We start from the raw sequence: 17,907 nt of genomic DNA on the forward strand, positions 1-17,907 counted from the left end.
AGAAATTGTTCAGTATTATTATAATATTATTGTTTTATATGGTTCTTAGTTTAAAAACCTCTTACCAATTGTATTAGTGAAGTTGAATGTCCATGTCCATAATTAATGATTGTTGTTTCTGTTAGTTGCTTTTCAAGGCGCGCAAGTACATTTCAAGGCATTATAAAAACGCTCAATTGTTAACGTGAAAAAAGATTGACTTTATTGTTTCACTATTCGAATACTGTTACAAAATGCATTTCTCTTTACTTTTTGGAATATACATTTTTTACACTTATTACAGACAAATAATCGTTTTGCAACGCTCTGTATGACGTTGAACTATCGATCGACCTTTATTACGGATAATTCCCGATTCGTCAATCGAAAGCTCTCGTCGCAATAACTTTTTAATAATACTTTTTTTTTTAATATATGACTAAAAGAATCGGCACCAGATTAAGCGTTACTCAGATATAAACACATATTAGATACTTTAAAGCTTTTTTTGTTTAATTATTGGATAATAATTGTTGGACGATTAGGATGCGCATAATTGTTGTTATGTATAATCTCCTATTTGTCGGTGTATTCGTTGTCCACGGGCATCGGCTCGTCGATGTTCTTCAGCCGTTTCTGCATCCACGACACACAGAACAGAAAAAAAGCAAAGCGCGACGATTGTTTTGATTAATAAAAGCCTCTCGTATTATTATTATTCATTTGTTATAAAATTCAAAAGCTTCCTCTTATTCGCGTTAATAGAATCGGCGATTACGATCGACTCACCATGATCCTGTACTTCTCCTTGCAGGCGTACTCGGTCTCGTCGACGTCGTTGTAGCAGTCGCTCTTGTAGTCCTTGGGTATGGGGCCGCCCTCGAACTGGCAGAGCCGCGACAGGGGCTTGGCCTTGACGATCATCTTGTCGAAGCCCGTGGGCTTGTGCACCGGACAGTAGAAGACGTCGGGCGTGTTCTTGTCGAAGACGATGCTCTTGCGCAGCATGTCCCCGGCGTCGGCCGTCAACAGCAGCATCTATATTATCGCGACGATGTACGCAAGCAGCAGCGAGATTGCGCAAAATAATTGTCGAGTTTAGAGAATTGCGTTGCAATTACAAAAGGACAGCAGTTGGAGAAAGAGATTCAAGCGTTGGAGTAGGCGCTTAATGAGGATGGTATAATTTCAATTTGCCAACTTACCGCGAGGATAACCGCTAGACTGACGAAATAGTAATTCTCTGAAACAGTCAAGGAGTACACGTGCTTTTAATCGGCTACATCGTGAGTGTGCATGTGTGTGTGTCAACTGCGTATAATGTGTACGTGTGTTGTTATTGTAAAAATGTCAAAATATCGTCGTGCAGGAGCGATTATCGAATTAGATCAATTGAGCATGCACTGCAAGCTAAGCGAGCATTACGTCGAGTTAAGTCGCATAATGACCAGTTTAAATGAAAAATGACCCACGCGCTCGACGCACACAAAGGCGCACTTGTTACGCTTGCTTACTTCTCTCAATAGGCAAGGCGATTTTTTTTTCTCTTTCCTTTTTCTTATTTCGTTATACTACTACTATACGCAGTGAAATCTTTTCGCTTTCGCACTCGTTATTAACCATATTGAAAAAAAAAGAGAAGAACAAGCGAATATTATGCGAGAAGAATGTGTGAAATTTAGAGAAATCGTTGAGACTTTATTAATGCACGTTGTGTATATTAACATTTTTTTTAACGTCCTACCAACGTAGCGAAATAATGAATTGCGATCTAGCTTGATTTTTCACTCTCGCTCCCGTAAGAGCACCGAGATTTTCATAGGAAATCCTTATCGCACGCGTCGCACGCTTTCACGACTGGTTCGCCGATTCATGAAAAATTCTCAGGCGATATCAAAGTTTGGCAAACATGAGCATAATGTATTATAGGAGCGCGTAGACGTTTTTTTTCTTTTTACTGCGAGCTTCGAGTGAATCATCCTCGCTTGTTTACCTTATAATGAAATTAGACGGGCGTGTTTATTTATATTTATAGACCATAATTACAATCGATTCGCAATAATAATAAAAAAAAGGCACGCGTTCTCCAAGCATCCACTACCTGTATGTAGCCATGCAATATACACGTAATACATGCCAAAGGATCGTACACCGTAGAGGTGATTTCGTCATTGCGAGGCCACTCGAAATCGGAAGTCAAAAGTCGTATTATTATACATTTAGGCGTGCGAAAATGCAAATTAATTTATTGCGCGCTGGTCTTTTTTTCTCTCGTGTTTTTTTTTATATATTATGGCATAGCGGATGTGTATATGGTTTGATGTTGGTGTATTACGGTACTACGTATATATAATGTACTCACTCATGACTGCGAAGCGCGAAGAAACGAGCGAGAGAAGGGAACCTTTGCGGAACGATCACCGATTCACGACTGACTGCTTGGCTTGGGTCTTGAGAAAACCCGAGGGTATATGCGCTGCAATTCTCTGCAAACACGTCTCGAGCGGGAGAGTAAAAGAGAGAGAGAAGAGTTTATATGTGTGTGTGTATGCTTGTAAGTGTTGGGCCTCAAGTTCCTCTTCTAGTATATAGATGTAAGCGCTTCGTTTTTTTTTTGCTTCATCTATGCGAGTTCTTGCTTTTTCTGCAATAACTTGGCGTTCTTTCGGAATCTTTCGAGTATCCCTAATCATTTGAAATTGTCAAAGATTCGAGATAATAAAAAAAAAATCAAATCGCTAATGGCATGAAGCACGAATGTATTGCGTCTTGCCCACGCGTGGGAGACCGTTTAACGAAGATTACAAGATGACCACATAATGCCATGATCGTCCTTGCCTTATAAAGCTGTGCGCTCGTTGCATGCATCAATTTCACAATAAGATGTGAGAAGCATTTTTTTCATGGTTCTATATATATCTTTTATTAGTTCAACAATGTTTGTAATATTTTTTCAATTAAAACAACGATCGTCTAAATCGTTTTACAATCGGTAAAATTTTCGCTCTAATCACTCATTCATAATTTTATAAATGGAATATCATACAATTAAATTAAAAATGCACGCACTCACTTTTTTACAAATTTACAGAAAATTAGTAGATCATTTTATACTATACGTCGTCATTTTTTGTTGTGGTCGGCTGATTTTGTTCTTCATTTATTGAACTATCATCAATTACAGATTCGTTTATTTTATCAGTCGAATTTTCTTTTTCTACAGAATCTGCTTCTTCAGTTTTTGTGCTTTCTTCAACTTGCTTATCATCTTTAGCATTTTTGCTGCTACTTTGTGCTTCTGCTTCCTCATCTGTTTCATATTCACTACTTTCACTTGGTGGAAAATCTGGTTTATCTACAATTTTAATCAGATTCATTACAATGTTCAATAGGAAAATCTGGTATATCTACAATTTTAATTGGAAATTTCATTACAATGTCTATTAGGTACAAATAATGTTGATTTTTAATGATAATATTTACCAAGTTGTCTCTGCCTTTCCTTACGAGCTTCCTCCACAAAGTCTTCCTCTACTTGTTTCATTTCGTCTAAATTTGCACAAGCTGAGTAGCCCTCAAGTAATTCTTCATTGAGAGATAGGAATGAATGACCCCATGAAAATTTACCCAAGTAAAATTCAGCTTCTTCTTTGAAGCCAGTTATGTACAGAGCTGCTGCAATTGCTTCAACGCAGCTTAATTTGTATGGATGACCATAATTTATAGGATTGGCAGCAACTAAGAAGGGAAGAGTTCTTGAGTTCTTGAATTTTATATGACCAAGTGGAATTTCTTCAAAGCGAGCCCAACTACAATCAACCACAGCTAAACCCTGTTCTTGAATAAAATCTTTGTCCTGAGGAGTTAGTACTTCCTGCAGACAACAGTACAAAAATAAATTTGGTTATTCGCAATCAAGAAAGGTAATGTAAAAAATGATTTTAAAAAAACCAACCGCATTTGGTGAGGGTGGAAGTACCAATCCTTTAAAATTTGTATTGGACCGTAAAACTTTGATCAAATTATGTTTCGCAAGCTTCCTACCAGAGCATTTTTTTGAATCACACTGCCCATAATCCCACATAACCACTGGAAATGGTACGTGTTGCTTAGCAGGTGCTTCTTCTAAATCTAGAAAATTAAAAGCATGATTATGATCAATGACAAGTTATAATAACAAAATTTTGTGGTTATAACTAGATTTTACCTTCATTTTCAAGAATACCACTATCACTCTCCATTCGGTATCTTTCAGCTTTGCTAATAACATTACGTTTACGCCTGTTGTTAAAGAACTTGTTCTTATTTTTTGAAGACATGTCTTTGAACTCTTTACAAGAATAACCGCAAACAAGTTTAACCTTCGCTTCAAAGGTTGAGATAAATAATGAGCTTTATGGCACAGTTGCTTATTCGTCTTCTTCCTTCCTTTCTGGCGTTAACAGTCTAAGAAGAATATACCTGCTATAATACTTAGATCATATAGTCATTGAGATTTACATGTGCAAAACAAGTACAAATTTTCTCCATTTCTGGGGAGCTGTCAAAGCGCTTGCGCCCGGGTCTATATTAGCGCCTCGCCGTCGCGGCGATCGGTTTTTGAATAAAGTCATAACACCACGGGTGACTCAGTTGTGACGTACAGGGCGAATAAAAGTTTGGAAAAAAATATTGAATGTTAGAAGTTAAGGAAAAATTATTTGGATTCAATAATGTGTATAATTTGGAAAAAATTACTGCATAGTTTTTTCCACAGTTAACAAACCGATAAGTTTAATATTATAACTAAGTATAGATCATACACCTTGCATTTATTCGGAATGCTGCTACAGTCCTGATAAGTTATCTTTTTTATTTAAGCTCGCAATAATATCTTCTTCTTTTCATCTTGACAACTCAAAACACGTGGAAAAATCCATTTTCCATTGAAACATAAAAAATCATCTTTGCAGTGACGTGCTTGCGCGTAAACAGACTGCACAGTGCACACTCGATTTTTGAATCGATGTCTACGGAATATATTTATTACGGACAATTTTCCCGCGAGTTGAAATTATTTTAAGAAAAGTTACTGTCACATGAGTTTTAGAATTAATATGATATAAAACAACAAACAAATGTTCGGGATTATGTAGCTTGTCAAATGCTGATAAAAGCTCTTAAATTTTTTCTTATTGTGCATGAGTAGTATTTGACAGTTCACCTTCGAAATCATTACGATCCAAGTAAAGTTTTTTTGAAATTATGAATTAAATTTATCAATTTAAACATTTATTTTAAAAAGACGATAGAAGTTTACAAATATTTAAAACTTTAAATAATAAATAAATAGAGGCATTCGTTACACATTTATTTATATATAAGTTAAAAATAGATCTAATTTTTTAAATTCCAGTCCCTCGATTTTAATAGTATAATATTCTGGTATTCGGGGTATTTTTTGGGATCGTTTCAAGAAAGTACATTTATATTAATAGCGTGAAAAATTGTATTTAAATAAATGCACTATTTACAACTATTTACATAACCACATAATGATAACATTGGAAACATCTACAACTTCAATTTTTTAGCACTTAAAACAGGTTTTGTTTTTTTGGCAGATGATTTTGTTTTAAGGTTTATAGCATTTGTTGCTTGATCTTGTAACTTTGCAAAGAATGCCGTCGACGATTTAATAGGCTTCTCATTATTTTTATCATTTTCGGCGTGAACAATATTTCTTCCCTTCAAATCTTTGATTGATTTAGACACATAGCCTTGTGCTGCTTTCTTTTCTGCACGAACAGCATGTGCATGTTGCTTACGCTTCTTCTTCCTTCTTTCTCTCTTTTTGTCGGTCTTTGTTTTTTCAGTTTCTCCAAGAGGTGCACTCTTCTCCTTAGCTGTAATTAAATTTGATCGAGATTAGTTTATTTGCAAATAATTTACAATATGTGGTTTTTTAAATAAATAATGAGAATATTAAACCAACCTCTAACTTCCTCTGGAGCAAGAAGTGTAGCATCTGTAGTCGCGACTGGAGCAACCTCTTCCATAGAAACAGCTGGTACATTGCTAATAATTTTCACCTCTGGTTTAGCCTAAGATAATTTTTTTTCATTATTTTCAAGTTACTTGAACAGTTATTATGACAAATGAATGAATACTTACCACTTTAGGAGTGTAATGATAATTGCATAATGCATCTAATTTTTTTATTAGAGCATGCATTCTTTCCTTTAGTTCAATATGCTCTTTAGGTTCTTCCTCTTGTCGCTCTTCTGGATCTTCTGGATTAAGAGCCTCTCGTTGTTTAATGTATTCATTTTCATAAATTTGAGCTAAACTTTCCTTGCTCTTTTCTTGATTCATAACAAGCTTTTTCTTAAACTCTACAGGTGTTTCAATCGTTTTATACTTCTTAACAACATCATCCCACGCTTTGTCTTTAATTCTTTGTATTATAATATCTTCTATTGATATATTTGTTTCTTGAGTTGTGATAAGTGCTGGTCTTGATCCAGCATCAAATTCTACATAATTTTCTAAAAGGGAATTTTCTGGCCTTGATTGAGCACTCACTTGTCCTTGCAACTGCCATGGCTTTTCAGAAATAGCTGCTTCTTCCAAGTGCTTTATTTTCTTCTTCAATCTTTCTTGCTTAATTTCTAATGTTGACTTAGGGGCACTTTCTTCTTCATCTGAAGCTTCATTTGATTCAAACAGATTTAACGGAGCTTTTTTACTATTATCATCATTTTGATCATCATCCATTTCAACATCTTTATCTTCGAATCCACCATCTTCTTTGTCTTCATCACTTTCATTGTCATCTTCTTCATTCCCAAGATCAAATCGAACTTTTTTCTTGTCTGGTTTATCTTCTTCGTCACTCTCCGGATAGTCAAAGAAATCGTTGTATTTAATTTCTGCGCCATCTTCATCATCCAATGCCTTAAACATGTCCATATCAACAGAACCTAATTCATCTTCATCAGAACTTTCAGTCGATTTTTTATTTTTCTTGTACTCCTTTTGATCTTCATTTTTTAAAAACTCATCTAATTGATCTAATTTGAAAAATTTATCGTCTACCTCAGATTTTTTCCTTTTTTTTGGATTTACAGCAATATTTTCACTGTTCAAATTTTCATCATTAGACTCTTCATCAGAATCTGAATTTTCTTCATCAAAATCATCATGATTAGCATTATCTTCTTCCTCGCTCTCATTGTCAAGATCTTCTTCGTCATTGTCACCTTCTAAATCTTGATCATTTTCAGTCTCAGAATTTATAGGACTGTCATTGGGTCTGGTAGGGCTTAAAGGAAGTTTTGAAGCTTTTATACCCATTAAAGTTTGTGAAATTTTACCCACTTTGAAGCTACCTAACTGAGATTCATTCAAGAGCTCAAGTTGCTGGAAAACTTGCTCGTAATCAAAATTCTCTGTAAGCAATTCTGGTAGGGCATTGATATCCTTTGATGGTATTGAGTCATACAGTAGTTTTGTGACCTGTGTGAATTTACTAGCCACATCATCTTGAGGACTGGAATGAAATAAAATGAAAATAAATAAATCAATCAAATTAAAAAAGAAATGCATTCAAAAAACTGTTCTAAAAAAATTACGTTAAGAAAGCTTCGGGATGTTTTGTATTATCCTCCACTATTTTTTCAGCTTTTTCCAACACTGATGGTATTTTTTGGTAATCCATTTTGCTCCGCATTTAACACTTGACAGTTTATAAATTTTTTAAATTAATTATATGAAACAAAAACACAATCATTTACTACTCGCAAAAGGTTATGCACTCTTCCCACTGAGACACTAAAAGCAGCCGATGTCGCACATGTTGCGATATGAAATTCCAACCTAAATGCTGCGCGCGCATAGCTCGGTGCGACGGTCTAAGGTATTCGGTCATTCGGTGAGATGGTGACAACTGACAGGTGACTGTCATTTATAATCTCGGCCTATACAGCGCTATCTACATGACTACAAAACAGTCCACAGACCACTCTACAGACTACAGGAGACAAATTAATAATTCCAATTCTGAGCGCTACAGCGCTATGCAGAGGCAAATTCGAATAACGCCAAAATATATATTTTAAAAATAATTGTTCAACAATGCATCAATTTTAATTCATTAATAGTCGATGGAAGCGACATTTTTCATCTTTATTCACATGAATTTTGAAAAACAAAGAATGGGAAAAATCAATCAAACACCGAACCCTAGACTTTGATAAATTGGATCGATAAAGCGACCAATAATCTTTTCTGAGAACCTCGGGGGTCGTTGTGCCGAATTAGTTACGTTTTGAAAATAAACTCTTCCTTTTTGTAATTCGAGAAGTCGACGTAGTATAGAGTATATCGTGATTCGCGAGTTAGTGTGGGTGCCAACCCAACCGTGACAGTTGCGTGTTATACACGCTTTATACGTTATACGGCACTGGCTGCCAGCTGGAGCGCTGGACTCTGCGCCACACAGCGACTCGGGAAAAACCATCATGATAATGCTGGCAAGCGCAACGCTATACGACGTGCTCGTGCGAATATACTAACACACACACACACATACAAGAGATGATTTTGTGTGCGTGCGTGTACATTTTTTAACAAGTGTCTCGCATTCGTGTCAGCCGCAGCGCTCTCTGCGCTGTATTTTTTTCATCAGTAACTCGAGATACCTCGACCAGCGAGCAGCTGTGCTGCCGTCTTCTGTCCTAGCCAATACTTGTTATTATTTTATTTTGTTTTTCTTTTCTTTTACTTTTGTGTTAATGAAATAATTACAACACGTTGCACGAAAGTTGAATGCAGTTTTTCCATACTATCTCCCAGTCAGTGTATGTGTGTGTGCTCGTTCGCTGTCGACTGCAGAAAACATTCGAGGTAATTTTTTCAAAGTATTGTTTACACATGTAACCACGGTCGCATGTTAGACACAACATAGCTCGCATGTACAATGCGTTTTCGGGTAACTACGCGTTTTTTTATAGAGAAAGTTATGCGCATAGAACTCATTGTTACGCGAGATGGAATTACGTTTTAAGCCGAATGTATATTTTTTTTATATGTGCACAACGCGTAGATAGAGGATACATTTCTTTTCTGTTTCGTACTTTTATGTCACATGTTTATGAATCGAGGATTGCGTTTTTTATTCTATCGCGATTTTTTCTGTCACATGTTCGACATATCAGAAGCTTTATGCAATGAGAATTCTAATGAAGGAAGTAAAGTCAGACAAAAAATTCTTATTTTTTCCTCAGATGACTTACATTATTTTTATGTGAAAAATTGTAAATAAATGTTTTTTTATTCGTTAAGTGACAAATAATTTTTTTACCATTAATTAATGTTTCATGCAGCTTATTTTGGAAAAATGGATTCAGGTACAAGATCTAAAATCATGTTTTGACTTGTTTTCTTAGATTTGTGTGATGATTTGAATGCTTTGAAAATCAATGCACGCTTTATCATTTAATGAACTAAACTTATGCATTGCAGTTGAAGCAATTGGTAAAGAGGTACATATACGAGTGTCACACTGGATTCGTAGTTTCCGGGAAATGCGACGTCGCACTAGTCCAGTGCAGCAATGGGTTGACTCTATACCATCACCTATAAGAAAATCACCTAACTTGGTCAGACAGCACAGCGTATCAGTTGATACGGATACCATATCGACTCCTGAAACAAGCACAATTGAACCAGTAATCGTCGATAAAGAGAATTCCATTAAAAACTCAAACATGACAGTCTCGACACCTGTATTAGTTCCTAGCTCACCCACAATAATCGTGGAAAGGCCAAGCAATGTATCAAGGTATGTTCAATCAGCATTTGTGCAAATTACTCAGAGAATCAAATGGAGTCGATCATACGACTAACACAGCCAACACACATGTTTCTCAATTTGCTTCCTTCTAAAGAAGAGCAATTACCGTCTATTTTTAGATTATAATTTTCATTCTACTGTTTGACAAAAGTCTAAAGAGCATCGAATCTAAACGAGTCAATGCCTTTTCCATGAATACGTGCACAAGCCAGAGAAGAGTTGGACAAAAAAATCTGCTTTTAGTTTTGCGGTCGACAAATATGAATTATGCGCGTGTATGTACGCAAATAATACATTTGCGCGCGCGTTAAAACGAATCGCGTTTACTCGGAACTTTACGATCGCAGGAAGGAAAGAAAAAAAAGCACTCGCGCAGACCTTGACAATACGCCGCGCGTATATAGTGCGTGCGTGTAATGCTTGTGCAAATTAAGTCAAATATATCACTCGACAATTTACAACGCCGAAGCTCGTCATCGTCGCCGACAGAGAGGAGCGATAGCGGGTCGTCGCTTGACGAAACAAATATCGCTATGTACCCTCTCCCGCTCTCTCTAACACTCTCCCCGCGCGTAGATACATAATACAATGATTAATGCTCGTGTATCCGTCTCGTCGACGCGGCGAAATTATTCGCACGCGCTCGCTCGCCTCGCGGAGAAATTGTTATATAGAAAAATGGGTTGGATTCCAGTGTCACGCGCGTGCTCGTATATCGCGAGGTTTATTTTCAGCTCCCCCGCGCGCGCGAATTTTCCTCGCGCTTTTTTAAATCTATTCTGCGCCCGAGTTTTTTAATAACACAATATATACTCGAGGAACTCGACGATTATGAATCGAGCAGCGATCGCGTCTATTGGTAAACATATTTGCGCAATCTTCGATAATCGACAGAGGTGTAAAACCGTAAATATTTATTCAACGCGATAGACACCAAGCCGATCGAGTTAGTCGAGAGGAGAGAGAGAGGCTCTTATAGTGTCATTTTTTCCACGCGCGAAACGTCCGAACCACGACTAGAGTCCATCGGACAGCTTTTAAAAGCACACCGTGCAAATATTTTCTTTCCGCGCGTGCACGCACACAAACGTACCTATACAACGCACGCATATACGCATTATATACGCACATCGTGGGCGGCCCACTCGTATAAATAAACACGTTATTTTATTTTTTCTCTTCTCGTTGTGTTTCATTCGTCGTCGGCGCCTTGCCTGCTGCACAGATTGGCCCGCGATCGTAGCTTCCAATCGGACAGTAGCCGCTGCAGCAGCGTCGAGTATCTGCTGGAGCACCGTCGCATGGACCCCGAGGAGATCCTCATGAATCTCGGCTTCGGTGGCAGTGCGCAGGGCCCGAGCGAGCAGGCCGGGCCCCTGGCGCGCATACCCAAGCGCTTTCTGCAGCCCTCCCGGCTACGCGGCATCGTCATCGAGGACTTCGTCAAGCACCAGCAGGAGACCAGCGAATCTCTGGACTCGACATCGCTCGGATACCGAGGCCTGACCGGTGAGTTTCTCTACTCCACGTGTATGGTATATTTGGCCCATTACGAAACTGCTGTTACTGCCGTCAAGGGGGAGATTGAAAAACGATTTTTCGATCGATATCCATTTTTATTCATCTCCGACTTTCTTCTCAGCGGCCGGTGTTATACTGCGTAGAGTTGCACAACGACGGCGATTTATCATTTTTGGAATTTACATAAGAAACTATTGCCCTGAATTCATTTGACTTTGATTTTGTAATGAGCATCTTATAAAAAACAAACATGGTGAAATTGGTCTAACGCGTAAAGCTTCTACTAACAGTGCTAATAATTGCTATTGAAAACGAAAAAACCACTAACCATTGACAATGTTTTTTGTACATGTATATACTGTTTTCTCTCTCTCGAGATCGTACCATAACAATAACGGATCGATGGTGTGTCGTATGGGTTGTATACACACACACACACACACACACGTGACTCGAGTAAAACCGATCAATGACCCAGTATCAAATATCGAGCTCCACCAACCCCTTTTCTCACTCTCATTTTCTGTGCAACGTGTGTTCCAATAATATAATGATAAAATATGCTTGTATACATATACATAGGAAGCGAAATAGGCGCGGCTAATCATCGTCCCATTCGAAATCGTCGACACTCTGGGCCGAGTGACTTCGTAAGTTTATGAGAAAATGTATATATTTATTTTTATTGTGTAAATAACATAGATGTTTGTGTGATGTAATTTTTCCGTTTCCTCATTTTTCTTTTTTTTCCTCCGTCTGTCTCTCGATCTTTCTCCTTTTTTTGGAATAACATTTTTTTGCAATCCGCTTATAGTTATTTATAAATATAACTATGACAAATTGTACCCTGCTCTTCGCGACGTTGCAAGCCGACCGCGACGCGCCTGCACCCTCACGTTCACTAGCTATTTTTTTTCCTCGAGCATTAAGAAAAAAAAACCGAACGACGTTGAAATTTTCATTTGACGCGTTGCGCAAAATTGATTGCTGTTATTTATTAGTTTCTATATTTGTTGATGTACTACATTACCTCGATCGGCGTAACAAATCCATCTTTTCGTTGCGACTCGGCCGCGCGATGGTATAACTCTTGATCGATTGCTTTGCGCGAGCTATTTTCGCGCCCGTAATTTATGGACAATTTATTTTGCGTACGAGTGTGTTCGTTATGCGTGTAAACCGCTGTTGTAACTTGTACATTTGACGCTTGCAAGCTTTCTTCGTTGTTGCTGCTGCTGTTGTTGTTTTTTTTGTTTCATTCTCACGTGCTTGGCATTGTTCTTGCTTTATACATACACACACGCTTTGAAAATTTTGTGCCGCTGATTTTAGCCTTTTTTTTACATAAAAACAATCGTAGGAAACAAGATATGTATTTTTCCATTGTATCGTACACTAAAAGCTGTACTATGTCAAAAAAAGCTTCGATAAGATTATTATTTTTTCCGCGTTGGTTGTTTTTTTTTTACATTTTCTTCTCTTTTAACAAACCTGAAAATCACAACGAGCGCATCTTTTTCACAGGTTCTCCGTATGTAGCGCCTTCGGAAATTGTCCAGAAAATCATGCAAAGATTGCGCGAGCACGAGAATCAAGAGCTCCAGGAGAATAGCTTTAGCGAATTGCCTAACCAAGATCCCGATCGACTCTCGGTTCTGTCGCCCGATAACAGATCGTTCCTCAACAGGCCAAGATCGAAGAGTCCGGATTTGAAAAACAAGCGTATGATCATCGGTAAGGAAACCCACGAAAAAAAAAATTATGTATGCCTCTTACGTGTGTATCTGTTGTGTCAATACACGTCGCGACTAAATTCGAATGATGCGTTGACGTCAATCGTTGCGGCGGCTGCGGCGAAGTTTTATCTATTTGACGAATTTTTTAATAATTAACAGTCACGTGCGCGCGAGTCGCACGTCAAACAACGCGACTTTCAACAAAGCGGCAGCAGCGCGCTTTTATATTAATGACTCTTTATTGCCAATTACAGGTGAACGATCGTACGGATTCGACCAAAACGGCGACCTCGTGGAGATCAATCCGTCGCGCTTGACGCAAACCAGGCCGCAGGAAAGCACAACGACCAGCACGGCCGACGACGAGCACATCATTAGCAAAACTTTCGATGACATAGTCGACCTCGACGACGATGACGACGATGATGATGATGACGACGAGGACGAAGATGATGTAGGGCCGTCGCACACCTCGACGCCGATCGTATCGAAGGCTCCCAGTGTATGCCAAAGTTTATTATTGCTACGAAACGTCGACAATAATGACAGTTACGATAAATTTCTTAGATCGACTGGAGGTTCGACGCCCGAAGATAACGCGAAAAAGACCTTGTCGAGGCAGCAGAGGATCGGCTCGGATGATATCCAAGACGTGCCGTGCTGGCGAGCGGCGAATAAAGTTATTGAGAAAAACAAAAGTCTCGAGGACGCCGTGAACGAGAGCCGAGTCGAAATAACCGAATTGCGAAACATGATGAACAGTGCGATGTCGGTTAGGATGGAATCTGGTTGTTGAATTCGTTGTTATCGTGTATAATGTGAGACTCGTGATCGACTGCTTTAATTTAGTTACTTACTTTTGTACACACACACGCGCGCGCAATCGTTTAGGAGATTAATCTTCTCGCTATAAAAAAAAACAGTCTGAGATAATTTTATTAAACCGTATCATTCCATGCGAGAAATGTTTCCTAAGTAATACTTAAGTTTTCTGGAATTAATGTTAAAAAGTCTAGAATAAGATAATTTTTTATCTAGCTCTAGCAAGAAAAAGTCCTAATATCTAAGTAGAGATTTTGAAAATTTTATTTTTGTCGAGACAATCGTCAATTTACTAAGTTACTGCTTGAAATTTCTTTTAACATTGAGATAATCAAATGTAACTTGGGACCATAGGAATTGTAAATCTTTTGGGTGTACTCTTTTAAGTAACCCTAAACTCTAAGCGCCTATAACCGTCTGCCTATTCTTCCATTAGCCTAAAGTAATTACAAAGTAATTGTGAATGCAGTAATTTTAATGATATTGTAACATAAATAAAAGCATTCCCTTGTACAACAAGTTTATATAAAAGCAATTAAGAAAAATCATAGACCAATAGAAAGTTTCTTCAATCTTGACAAGATTTTAAGAAACGAAAACAAATGATACAAAACTTATAAGAAATTAATCTTGTTTCAGTCTCAAAGAAATATCGTGATTGCAGATCAAATGTCAGTCTTTTTTGAGAACACTGATATTTATTAATGTTATGGTTGTTGAAGCAGAAAAATTTTCAGTTAAGATCAAAACTATTGAATGTTGCACAAAAATCTACACTATAAGTGTATTTAGTGATTTTATTAATGTTATTAATTTTAAAATTTGTTGTAACTTTTAGTAAATGATAGATTATAAAAAACATGTTTCATAATACTTATAATAAAACCTGAAAAATAATACTACAGTTCCTAGAATTTATCTTGCACAAAAAACTGTCTACAATGAGACCATTTTCAATTATAACGCCTAATCAAACTATATAAATCAAATACAGTAAAGCTTTTCAATTATAGTTTCAGAAATATTTGTAGTGGGCTTTGTGACAATGGAAAAAAAATCAAGTTTGAATACACTGATAGTTTTTATTGAATTCATTATAAATTTCATTTATTTGGTCAAATAATTTGGATGATTATTACTTGTTACAAAAGTGCAACGCGAGACCGATTCAATTATAGGATGAATGTTAAAAAACAAATGTCAGAACTTTTCAAAAACAGATTTCTGTTTCATTGAGTTTTAATAAATTTCATTTTCAAAGTGAAAAAATACTACATAACTATTCATTAAAGAATACAAAACTCCTAACAGAAAGTCCTTAAACAAATCATGATTTGACATTAAATAAGTCACAGAAAAAGAGATTTATCAAAGGAAAAATAAAAAAATGTTTGTATCAAAGAAACTCAACTAATTTGATTGAAATTGATGTGTTCAACTCTCTCTCATGCTCTGATTTGAGACAACAAGTGTGTCAGGTGCCAATATATTAGTTGTAATGGACATTCAAACGTTCCTTTTTCAATTAAGATTCTGCTTCTGGTTTCTCAGCTGGTTCTTGCCTGAATACACCAAAAGGAAATTAACTTGGTTAAAGAGAATGAAATAAGGATAAATAATATAAATATATCAACGACTATGTTCTTACCCTGGTGGTAATAGTTCAACTATGGTCTGGATCCTATTTTGTGAGTGGAAATTAACTCTAGCAGCATTGTATTTGTCTTTGTTGTTGACAGACCATCCGGAATACTAAAAAGAAAAAAGGTTACTTTAATCTTAGCTTGGAGACATTTTTGTAAATGAGATTTTCAGATACGTACTGTCGATGTGCTTTTGTACATGGTTTTTCCTTTTTCTTTGTATGGTAAGTATTTCTGCAACAACGCTTTACCATCTATCCTCCACAAAACAGGTTCTTCTGATTTCTCAGCATCAGCTTTGGAAATCACAAAAGCTCCAGACTAAAATATAAATTTTAAATGGTATAATTTCACAATAATATATGGCACTGTATTAAATGGTATAATTTTGTCTAGAAAAAAAAAAACAATACTCACAGTGAAGTCTTTAGCTGGTACGGTAGTGTTAGAAAAATTATCATCAGAATCCTCATCGTCATCGTCCTCCTCTTCTTCTTCTTCTTCTTCCTCATCTTCCTCATCCTCGTCATCGTCAGTTTTGCGGGATTTTTTCTTGTGTTTCAAACCATTTGAATCACTCTCCTCCTCCTCTTCATCTTCATCCTCATCATCATCGTCATCCTCAACACGACGTTTCTTACCAGCAGAAACTCTTTTTGGTCGGCCTTTACCACCACCCTGGTAAACATTTTTTAAAAAATAAAAAAAAATCAGCAAGTACGCTTATTGCAGAAGAGTATTATTACTCATGAAAGATGATAAGTATAACAAGCTGAGAGATCGCAGGTAGCCATTATAGAGGCGATACAGTATCGTATACAACACAGTAGTGTATGTATACCGGCCGGTGCCTGAGCCGCAGTCGAATGCTTCATACATTATTGGCGTTTCGCGCGCTCGAATCGTCTTTGATGATGATTATCAATAGCGCAAAACTGACCAAGTAAGCCATGATTAATTTTCCCAGACAGCGACAGGGCTATCCAGAGATATCATACATGTGAACGCACTCGGTAATTTTTCCGAATTGAAAAGCGAAGAGGAACATGTCGGGGGAGTCGGTCTCGACACATAACCTTTGTAAATGAATATGAATTTGCGTGACAAGAGCCGTTCGTTCGCGCACCCCCTTAGCGTTGTATCGTTGTGTGTAGGCCGAGTACGATGAAATTTCGTTTCATGCATTAATGGCTGCGATCGCGATAGGTCGCGAGGCTCCAAATCGACGAAAATTTTCGCGTCCGACTCGCGGCTTGTCCAAAAAAATCCGCTTTAGAATTTTGTCATTAGTTTATGTTGATAAGTAGGTGGGCCTGCGCGCATTCCATTATACTATGGTCAAAAGGCCGATAAACGCCCGAGTTAGTTTGGAAATGTAATACTCGCGTACATGCATTTTTTCGCGTTAAAATGGCTCGGTTTACGAGTACTAACATGTCGCGGTGTAAGGTTACAACGGCATGCCTCTCTTACCTCCTGAGCGGGTGTCCATTCATCCCCCGAGACGTCCTCCTCCTCCTCCTCGTTGGAGAAGTCCTGTTCCTCCTGAACTTCCTTCTTCTTCATGACTTTGCTTTTGCGCGGAATGTTGGCAAATTTGTTCTTAAAATAAGAAAAACAACGAGACGTGAGGCTTATGTAAAAAAAACTTTGTGGTGTGTGTGTGTGATGCTTGTATGCGAAAACGTGCACTACTGGGCGCTCAAGTCTCAAATCGAACGCACGCTGGCGACTTTCGGCTGTACTAACCAATAAAGCGTGTATACGAGGAGAAGAGTACGCACAACGCGTAGAGAGAACGGCTCGAGTATAAACGTGCTGGTCTCTTGTATTTTGAGTGTAATAGACACACACGCCGTGTACCACTGTGTTCTGCCTAGGCTACTTCGTAGATAGCGAATGGTGCGCGTGAGCTGCTCTATCCTATTCTATGCTATATACTGTATGCTATGCTGCTGGTGCTGGTTTGTCGCGGAACTCGGTAACAGTTTTTCGGTATTATAACTGAGCAGCAGCGCCGCGCGCGTCTTGTTGTTGTGTCGCTGTCGTTCGCGGCGCACGCACCGGCGTCGAGCCGGAGAGAGTCAGAGAGCGGCCCTGCGAGCATCGGTCGAGCGAGAAAAAGACGGAAGATGTATCGCGTAAATGACGCCTCCCGACCGTGCGTAAATATGTAGCCTATGCGTGTGTGCATTGTAATAACACACGTACACATACATAGACACACAAAGGTCCGCGCCGCACAACGAATAATCGTAATGGCCGAAAAATTCAACTCGGAAACAAGTTATGTGTATTATTATGCGGAGTGCGATGCTGTAACGTAAGAATCGTCGTGTTACGCACGAGATGCTCTGTTACGTTGGTGTGT

General features: G+C 37.9%; 5 protein-coding genes across 8 annotated transcripts; 1 reads left to right on the top strand and 4 right to left on the bottom strand.

Moving 5' to 3' along the window:
* Positions 1-176: 176 nt before the first annotated feature.
* On the bottom strand, positions 177-2,448 carry LOC106649585. The gene is made up of 4 exons (XM_014367046.2): positions 2,342-2,448; positions 1,185-1,222; positions 769-1,017; positions 177-615 (listed from the first exon to the last, which is right to left on the bottom strand). The coding sequence occupies exons 1-4, from the start codon at positions 2,343-2,345 to the stop codon at positions 556-558; spliced, it is 351 nt and encodes a 116-aa protein (XP_014222532.1). The 5' UTR covers positions 2,346-2,448; the 3' UTR covers positions 177-555.
* A 426-nt stretch (positions 2,449-2,874) lies between these two features.
* LOC106649584 (ribosome biogenesis protein TSR3 homolog) lies at positions 2,875-4,490 on the bottom strand. Of its 2 annotated transcripts, none has more exons than XM_014367044.1 (4): positions 4,187-4,483; positions 3,935-4,110; positions 3,463-3,853; positions 2,875-3,334 (listed from the first exon to the last, which is right to left on the bottom strand). In XM_014367044.1, the coding sequence occupies exons 1-4, from the start codon at positions 4,296-4,298 to the stop codon at positions 3,093-3,095; spliced, it is 921 nt and encodes a 306-aa protein (XP_014222530.1). In that variant the 5' UTR covers positions 4,299-4,483; the 3' UTR covers positions 2,875-3,092. The 2 variants fall into 2 exon arrangements, with proteins under 2 accessions (XP_014222530.1, XP_014222531.1); XM_014367045.2 differs by having other exon boundaries at positions 3,294-3,386; positions 4,187-4,490.
* Positions 4,491-5,381: 891 nt separating this feature from the next.
* On the bottom strand, positions 5,382-7,993 carry LOC106649602 (U3 small nucleolar ribonucleoprotein protein MPP10). Its single transcript, XM_014367072.2, has 4 exons — positions 7,593-7,993; positions 6,133-7,510; positions 5,954-6,062; positions 5,382-5,864 (listed from the first exon to the last, which is right to left on the bottom strand). The coding sequence occupies exons 1-4, from the start codon at positions 7,688-7,690 to the stop codon at positions 5,533-5,535; spliced, it is 1,917 nt and encodes a 638-aa protein (XP_014222558.1). The 5' UTR covers positions 7,691-7,993; the 3' UTR covers positions 5,382-5,532.
* Positions 7,994-8,301: 308 nt separating this feature from the next.
* Positions 8,302-14,533, top strand: LOC106649704 (apoptotic chromatin condensation inducer in the nucleus). Of its 3 annotated transcripts, XM_014367277.2 has the most exons (7): positions 8,408-8,865; positions 9,345-9,368; positions 9,484-9,802; positions 11,040-11,323; positions 12,860-13,069; positions 13,326-13,573; positions 13,639-13,755. In XM_014367277.2, exons 2-7 carry the CDS (start codon positions 9,359-9,361, stop codon positions 13,666-13,668), a joined length of 1,101 nt encoding a protein of 366 aa, XP_014222763.1. In that variant the 5' UTR covers positions 8,408-8,865; positions 9,345-9,358; the 3' UTR covers positions 13,669-13,755. The 3 variants fall into 3 exon arrangements, with proteins under 3 accessions (XP_014222760.1, XP_014222763.1, XP_014222762.1); XM_014367274.2 differs by having other exon boundaries at positions 8,302-8,865; positions 13,326-14,533; XM_014367276.2 differs by lacking the exon at positions 9,345-9,368 and having other exon boundaries at positions 8,409-8,865; positions 13,326-14,533.
* A 422-nt stretch (positions 14,534-14,955) lies between these two features.
* On the bottom strand, positions 14,956-17,528 carry LOC106649705 (nucleolin-like). Its single transcript, XM_014367278.2, has 6 exons — positions 17,286-17,528; positions 17,010-17,138; positions 15,954-16,214; positions 15,717-15,857; positions 15,542-15,645; positions 14,956-15,455 (listed from the first exon to the last, which is right to left on the bottom strand). Exons 2-6 carry the CDS (start codon positions 17,100-17,102, stop codon positions 15,419-15,421), a joined length of 636 nt encoding a protein of 211 aa, XP_014222764.1. The 5' UTR covers positions 17,103-17,138; positions 17,286-17,528; the 3' UTR covers positions 14,956-15,418.
* Between the last annotated feature and the right edge of the window lie 379 nt (positions 17,529-17,907).

This window comes from Trichogramma pretiosum, unplaced genomic scaffold (genome assembly GCF_000599845.2).
Source record: "Trichogramma pretiosum strain Unisexual culture from Peru unplaced genomic scaffold, Tpre_2.0 scaffold43, whole genome shotgun sequence".
NCBI classification, from domain to species: domain Eukaryota; kingdom Metazoa; phylum Arthropoda; class Insecta; order Hymenoptera; family Trichogrammatidae; genus Trichogramma; species Trichogramma pretiosum.

Bases quoted from the DNA above. Each gene is read 5' to 3' on its own strand.
- LOC106649704 (XM_014367274.2), top strand. The intron at 11,324-12,859 runs GTGAGTTTCTCT...TCTTTTTCACAG, and splicing joins CGGATACCGAGGCCTGACCG to GTTCTCCGTATGTAGCGCCT. The intron at 13,070-13,325 runs GTAAGGAAACCC...TGCCAATTACAG, and splicing joins AAACAAGCGTATGATCATCG to GTGAACGATCGTACGGATTC.
- LOC106649705 (XM_014367278.2), bottom strand. From the start codon at position 17,102: ATGAAGAAGAAGGAAGTTCAGGAGGAACAGGACTTCTCCAACGAGGAG. The intron at 15,858-15,953 runs GTGAGTATTGTT...TTTATATTTTAG, and splicing joins TACCAGCTAAAGACTTCACT to TCTGGAGCTTTTGTGATTTC. The intron at 15,646-15,716 runs GTACGTATCTGA...TTTTCTTTTTAG, and splicing joins TGTACAAAAGCACATCGACA to TATTCCGGATGGTCTGTCAA.
- LOC106649585 (XM_014367046.2), bottom strand. The intron at 1,018-1,184 runs GTAAGTTGGCAA...GCGATAATATAG, and splicing joins GTCTAGCGGTTATCCTCGCG to ATGCTGCTGTTGACGGCCGA. The intron at 616-768 runs GTGAGTCGATCG...TCGTGGATGCAG, and splicing joins AGGAGAAGTACAGGATCATG to AAACGGCTGAAGAACATCGA.
- LOC106649602 (XM_014367072.2), bottom strand. From the start codon at position 7,690: ATGCGGAGCAAAATGGATTACCAAAAAATACCATCAGTGTTGGAAAAA. The intron at 6,063-6,132 runs GTAAGTATTCAT...AAATTATCTTAG, and splicing joins ATCATTACACTCCTAAAGTG to GCTAAACCAGAGGTGAAAAT. The intron at 5,865-5,953 runs GTTGGTTTAATA...ATTTAATTACAG, and splicing joins TGCTCCAGAGGAAGTTAGAG to CTAAGGAGAAGAGTGCACCT.
- LOC106649584 (XM_014367044.1), bottom strand. From the start codon at position 4,298: ATGTCTTCAAAAAATAAGAACAAGTTCTTTAACAACAGGCGTAAACGT. The intron at 4,111-4,186 runs GTAAAATCTAGT...TTAATTTTCTAG, and splicing joins TGGTATTCTTGAAAATGAAG to ATTTAGAAGAAGCACCTGCT. The intron at 3,335-3,462 runs GTAAATATTATC...TTAAAATTGTAG, and splicing joins GGAAAGGCAGAGACAACTTG to ATAAACCAGATTTTCCACCA.